This window comes from Corylus avellana, chromosome ca9 (genome assembly GCF_901000735.1).
Source record: "Corylus avellana chromosome ca9, CavTom2PMs-1.0".
Classification (NCBI taxonomy): domain Eukaryota; kingdom Viridiplantae; phylum Streptophyta; class Magnoliopsida; order Fagales; family Betulaceae; genus Corylus; species Corylus avellana.
In genome coordinates, this window is record NC_081549.1 from 6483158 (window position 1) to 6490532 (window position 7375).

Below are 7375 nucleotides of genomic sequence, written 5' to 3' on the forward strand. Positions count from 1 at the left end.
GATCATCTCACGGTTCGGTGACAACTTGAAGGCGGGACGGATGGAGGAGAAATGGGCCATCGATGATCTCTCATTCAACGTCCTTGACCTCTCCATCGATTGCTTCATTCCTCCTAACGAAGTACAAACGGAGTATCCAGGGGATGATCATGATTTTGATGGGGCGGTGCTAATTGCTTCTTGAAGAGTGCTTTATATCGTTGACTTTGACCACAATAGGTGACCCTTAAGTTTTGTGTACATATCATATATCATGTGGATACAATTTTTCCTCGAGGAATTCATTGTTTATCAAATAATGTTTTGTTTTTGTATACAAAAAATACGTGTGACTTGTCCAATTAAAAGTGTTTGTTATTATATTTTCTTCTTTTTTCTTCTTCTCGTTGTGACTAGAACCAAAGAGGATTAATTTAGTTACACTACACACTCCTTACCCCTGTAAAATAGTGAGGCCACACTATACAGGCTGTGACCAACAAACAAATAAACTTATTCAAATCCCATAAAAATATTTTCCTTTGTTTCTTTTGAGATCTTGATGAAAATATAATGCATGTGGTAGAGCATGTGAGTGTGACTACCTCAACATTTTCACAGAAAAATGGTGGACTATTCCATCATAATTGAGCTGGTTTTAAATTAGAATAATATTAAATACTACTTTCTATCTCACTAAATTGATTAGCAATTTTTGAATTAGCGCACTACATTGCATCAGTTTAATAGGTTGGGATTGAGATAAAAATATAGTATATAACATTTCTCTTGAAAGTAATGTCACTTTTCACACTCACTTATAAAAAATAAAAACCTGACTTGTTTGGTTTATTTATTTATTTTATAAGCTAATATTTTCATTGCAAGGATTTAGAGACAAAACGCCTCATATACATCAATTTTTTTTTTTTTTTTTTTTTTTTTAAATTGCGGTAGAGTACAAAATTCAGATAAAGAGTGACAATGATGCAAAAATAATTTATTGAAAAAAAAACCATATATAATATATTTTATGTATGTAAATAAATACAAATAAATTCAATTTAAGAGAATATAAAAAATATTCTAATATAACAAGAATAAATCCTAAAAAAAAATATATAATATTTTACTATCACTAGGGCTTCGAAACGCACTAAAAGCCACATCACATTGAATTCGAAATTACCATTGAATTTAATATGATTATTATTGAATTTTGATCTATTGGTGATTTTAAAAGCCACATCACATTTACAAGGATGCTATAACACTAAGATCTAGGGCATGGGTCACTTCCAAATCACAATCATCCATGAGCTTTTAAGCAGCTTTCTTCATGACTACTCCCAAAAACCTCCAATCTTTATAGGGAATACTCATTTAGGAAGATACCTATTTGAGCAGAGCTTAAGTTCGACCTAAGCTCTCGAGTCGAGATCTCGTGTCGAGCTTTCGAGCCGAGCTACGAAATGTGTTTTTAAGCTTGGCCCATAAAATCACATTAGCATTAGCATTAGCATCCAATATATTTGCCAAAGAGGATCACATTCATGGTGTAATGGATATGAAATATATTAGATTAGGGGGCCTTTAGGCCCATAGTTGTAGTGGGTCTACCTAGGGCATGGGTCATTTCCAAATCACAATCGTCCATGAGCTTTTAAGCAGCTTTCTTCATGACTACTCCCAAAAACCTCCAATCTTTATAGGGAATACTCATTTAGGAAGATACCTATTTGAGCAGAGCTTAAGTTCGAGCTGAGCTCTCGAGTCGAGATCTCGTGTCGAGCTTTCGAGCCGAGCTACGAAATGTGTTTTTAAGCTTGGCCCATAAAATCACATTAGCATTAGCATTAGCATCCAATATATTTGCCAAAGAGGATCACATTCATGGTGTAATGGATATGAAATATATTAGATTAGGGGGCCTTTAGGCCCATAGTTGTAGTGGGTCTACCATATTATAGTTGGTAGGATTTATAGGTTTTGTAATCCAATCGAATGGTTTTGGTTAGTAGTTTTTAAGGGTCTTTATAAACAAGGCCGAGAAGATAACAAGATGTATTAGATATGGAAGTTCTATTGTGTTTTACTAATCCATTGCAACTGACTCCATCATACCCACATAATAACCATTAATCACCCTCTAATCATCACTAATCATAAACTCCCATCATACGGCAATTAAGAAAAGCTTCACCACTAATCCCTACTACTAATCCATTGCGACCGACTCCATCATACCCACATAATAACCACTAATCACCCCCTAATCATCACTAATCATAAACTCCATCATATGGCAATTAAGAAAAACTTCACAGCATGCGTGACTTACCTGATCATCGGTGAGCTTAGCCCTCTCCCATTTGCTTCTTTTCATTTTTCTTTCGCTAGGAAGCTTCTCTTCGAGAATATCACTTACCAATTCCACTGTACAAGCATTAATCAACTTCGGTTTCTTATATTTTTCAGCAGCAAAAATGCCAACATCTATGGCATGATCGACGATAAGCTGACAATAATATTCAAGCTTTTGCAGAGTTTTCTCGATTCCCAATCCCAGGATCTTCAAAGGGTTGTTATTTAGAAAACCTAAGAGCAGAGAGGAAACAGATCGATGGTCATCAGTATTGTTGAATTGGAAAATGAGGCAGCATCGCTTCACGCACAACTGCACAGTAGCGATGTTGAACTGTTGTTGGCTTCCAAAGGGGTGGCACGACTTGACCCCAAGCCCTACAATGGGATGCATCTCCATATTGGTCTTGGTTTGGTTGAGCCAATCCCCCACCTCAGATGGATTGTTGGTGACAAAGGTTCGTGTTAAGAATATTATGTTAAGGTTGTTTACTTGTTATTTACTTCTTTAGATATTATTAGTCTACTAGGTTTATTTTTTCTTAGTCTATTAGGTTACTTGCTTCTCTATAAATAGAAGTCTTTGTATTCATTATCATGTAAGAAAATATCAATACAATGTAGTCCATTGTGTGTTTTTGCTCTCTCTATTATTTTTCCGCTCTTCTATATCTCTAAATTATTCTTACATGGTATCAGAGGCACTTTTTGTGGCTTTCAATAATTGTCTTTTATAGTGTTTTCCTTTTGTCAAATTTTAGTCTTATCGCCCTACATCAAGTGCTGCTAAAATTTCTACTACCATAGTCTCATAATCATGCCAACCTATAGATCCGAAACTGCCATCAGCCATCCAACGCGCCACCGTGCGCCTCCGTTAGTTTCTGCCTGCGTTTTCGCTGCCCTTGCAAGAGCTACACGCTTCTACCACCGAGGACAATTTAGACGCCGCCAAGTACAGATCCAAAGAGATCTGAAGCATCTAGGCTTTTGCGCGCTCACACCCGCCACCAAAAGGTTCTGTCAATCAGTAAACGCGCCTCCACGCGCGTCCCAAGTGCAGTCCACGCGTTGGCAAGACTCGCCTAAGATTCTTTTCATTCCTTTATGCGCCGCCAAATAGCACTGATCGCCTTGGTAATAGCACCAATCGACAGATTAGGGCTAGACGAGTCTATAGCTGTCGAGCACAGCCTTATCGGATGATCCATGCGCCCCCATGCACCGTTTATCCACATGTCGCTGCAGCTCCTCCACGCATCGCCACGTCAACCTATTCAAGGAGGTTGCATGTCCACCTTACAAATCTAGCGCTGCGGGTCAGATCTCCACCAAGAACGCCGCCATCAGACACTGGACGAGTCTCCACGCGCCGGTGGAAGCTCCTGTGCATGCACCACACGCGCCTGGTCTTCAGCCTACCATGTCAGCCCTAGTCCGTGTCATTCAATGCCACGTTAGTGCCTCTGCCACATCATCAAATCTTCCACATCAACACCTTGCTAGAGTTGACTTTTATGTTGACTTTTGACTTTCTATAGTGTTGACCGTTGACTAAGACTTGACTCAAAGTTGACTAGCCAGGTGTTTCCCACTCAATTTTTCATCATGATTTCAAATTTGTGGTATATTTTAACTTTTGACATCTATATATGGCAGAAAATAAGATTCTTCTTCAAATTTAGGCATTTGTTTTATGTGGTTCATGTTGGTTCATGCATTGTTCAATTTGATTCCACAACCATTTTTTTGGCACAGTTCAATCTGGTTCATTCTTCTTGAGGTAGGCACTCTCGGGTCAGACCAATCTTTCCTCAGGTCCATGGGTTTTCGAGCCAAACAAGCCCCTTTCAACTAGCCCACTTATGCCTTGTCAAATGCTGTCATCATCGGTCACTACAGCCTCTCCTAAGCCATTGATCCATTACTAGTGAGAATTTTTTGGGCCAGACCTTTCAACAATCCAAGGGTTTCAAACATGATTAGCCTCTTCAACCGGCCATTTTTCTTCCTACTTAGCTCAGCCGACCAGGCGAGGCGGTTTACCAATTAGAATTTTATTTGGGTCAGACTTTAGCTCAGCCGACAAGGCGAGACGATCCAAGGGTTTCAGGCATGATTAGCCTCTTCAACTGGCCCTACTTATCTCAGCCGACCAGGTGAGACGGTCTACTAGTTAGAATTTTTAGGCCAGACTTTAGCTCAGTCGACCAGGCGAAACGGTCCAAAGGTTATGGGCCAAACACGCCCCTTTTAACCGGCCTTGCTTTTCTCAACCGACCAGGCGAGCTTCTTCATTACTAGTATATGGTTTTCAAGTCAAACTACAACCAAGTGAACCAAGCTCCAGCTTAAATGCATAGCTCAATTCAGGCAGAATCCACCAGTCTCTAGCAACTTTTATGGCGTCACTCTGGCAACTCTTTTGACACAAGTAGCTTTTTTGGCGAATTCATTTTTCTTTCCTTTTTCTTTTACCTAAACTTAAGTTTACACATTGAGTTTGAAAGGGGATGTTAAGAATATTATGTTAGGGTTATTTACTTGTTATTTACTTCTTTAGGTATTATTAGTCTACTAGGTTTACTTTTCCTTAGTCTACTAGGTTTATCTTTCCTTAGTCTATTAGGTTACTTGCTTCTCTATAAATAAAGGCTTATGTATTCATTATCATGTAAGAAAATATCAATACAATGTAGTCCATTGTGTGCCTCCCACTCTCTCTATTATTCTTCCGCTCTTCTATATCTCTCAATTATTCTAACTGTTCGGATGGTATCTTAGGAGGAATTTGAAAATGGAATTGGTACTTCAATTGTCACCATTGTTGTTGAGAGAAGCAATGAGGCTGAGAGATGCAATGATAGAGGTGAGGGGAACAGAGTGAGTGTGAGGAGTGTAAAAATTCAATTAAAATTGAAGGTACCTTTGCCCTTTGAGGGCCACGTATCTAAAAACTTTCGCGAGTCTCACGGCTTTCAAATGGATTGAACCAAGGTGGAACCAACCGAAGCAAATGCCCAGCTAGCCCACCCAAAATGAAAACAAATATTAATGCACGTCTTCGGGCAAACTTTTTCCTTTTGAGAATTTGTCTCAACAAATAAAGCCTTACGTACTGTACTGACGTGGCAAGAAAAAAGACAAAAAAAAACAAAAAAACAACTTGGGACCAGGCTAGGTCGTCTGGGTCTGGCAGATAGCAAGGTTGAAGGAGGAGCAGTAGCCAGTGGGCCTTGGAGGAAAATCTGCAGGGGATGAACAAGGACCCAGATATCTTTCCTCGCATGATACTCTAGAAAGAGCACACGAGGCGGTTCGCCAGAGACTGGAGACACTGATGCCCAGGTGGGTAAGCCAAAGGCCGGTGATGGGTCGGTCAGATTGTGCAAGAGCCCTTCTTTGGTTACTCCGCCATTAAGAAAATTATTTATCTAAAATTTTAATTTGTTCTTTTAAATTAACTGTTGATGATGAATATGTATATATTTTTAGTATATTTTATGGCATGAAATATATAATTGTAGTTAATAGAGATTATGAAGAACAACAATTTTATTGAGAGCTAATTGAATTCTAAACAAGCTCGTGTTAAGTTAGATTTAACAATTTTTATCCATAAATCTTTGTTTAGAAAATAATTTTTTTTTTTTACTGTCATACCAATGATAGAGATTAATATTGACAAAAACAACATTGTCAATCATTTAGAGATGTTCCCCTTCCCTTGTGTAGATATGTTAAAAAAAAAGGACAATTTAGAAAAAAAATTGGTGTCATTTTAATCCTTCAAAGAACATGCACGTTGGCTTGTTGGAATATAACATTTAAAAATATGCTGCTTATTACTTAAATTACAAGTTATGATTTTTATGTTTTAAAACGATAATTAACTTTTGTTGATTATTTTTTAAATATACTCACAATAGTAATATTTTTTTAAATATTTGTAATAATTTTTAATCGTGTCCCCTGTGAACCCAAATTCTAGCTTAGTGGCGGAGTTAGTTTACACTAAGTTCGTTAGATCCATAAGGATTCTCACACAGCCGGGTTGGTGTTTGTTCTCCTCGACAGATTTGGATCATCCACTTGTGGCTCTCATGAGTTGGATGGGACTGGAGGCAGTAGTAGTGTCATTAGGAGTGGGCAAAACCTGCCCAAACCGACCCGCCCTGCGAAGACCAGATTTTAGTGTTAATTTTGCGGATCCGAGTGGAGTTTTGGACTATTCGTGCAGGGTGGGGTGGGTTGCGGTTATAATTTATTTATTTTTTATCTTGCCTAGGTAGCATTAAAAATAACTCATATTAAAAATAACTGGATACATTATATGAGCAATTAGGTGGTGACTACAGACTAGTTTGGTGGGAGGATAAAAATAACGCATATTATCTAAATATGGTTAATATATATAAACCATTTAACTAATGAGACCTGTTTTTTTTTTTTACTTTTTTTTTCAAGTCCTAGTACATTTGATTATCAAATCTAACATTAAATTTGGAAAAAGAAAACATAGATGAAGTTGGACCAGAGATGCTTAGATAGATAGGTGAATAGGCTTACCATTAGAGCATAAGCACCCACTAATCCTGATTTTCTGAGGAGAGAAACAATAGCATTAATTAGCGTGTCTCCATGAACCTTTGTGGGTCTCCATGTAAAAATCATTGTTTGCATCTCTACACAAATATATAGAGAGAGTATAGACAAGGTCTCCATGTAAAAATCATTGTTTGCATCTCTACACAAATATATAGAGAGAGTATAGACAAGGTCTCCATGTAAAAATCATTGTTTGCATCTCTACACAAATATATAGAGAGAGTATAGACAAGGTCTCCATGTAAAAATCATTGTTTGCATCTCTACACAAATATATATAGAGAGCATAGACGGATATAAAAGTGAACATTCTTAGTGGGTCATTGCAAGTGTCGTTTGTTGATTACCCCATGTTAAATTACAACTTATCTAAAAATTTAAGCTAATAAGAAAAGAGAAATAATAGTGCCACAATTTAAAGGCA

At 37.7% G+C, this 7375-nt stretch overlaps 1 protein-coding gene across 1 annotated transcript; it reads right to left on the minus strand.

The window, feature by feature from the left end:
* Nucleotides 1-460: 460 nt before the first annotated feature.
* Nucleotides 461-2743, minus strand: LOC132162220 (uncharacterized). Its single transcript, XM_059572483.1, has 2 exons — nucleotides 2321-2743; nucleotides 461-469 (listed from the first exon to the last, which is right to left on the minus strand). Exons 1-2 carry the CDS (start codon nucleotides 2741-2743, stop codon nucleotides 461-463), a joined length of 432 nt encoding a protein of 143 aa, XP_059428466.1.
* Nucleotides 2744-7375: the final 4632 nt, after the last annotated feature.

Bases quoted from the DNA above. Each gene is read 5' to 3' on its own strand.
- LOC132162220 (XM_059572483.1), bottom strand. From the start codon at position 2,743: ATGGAGATGCATCCCATTGTAGGGCTTGGGGTCAAGTCGTGCCACCCC.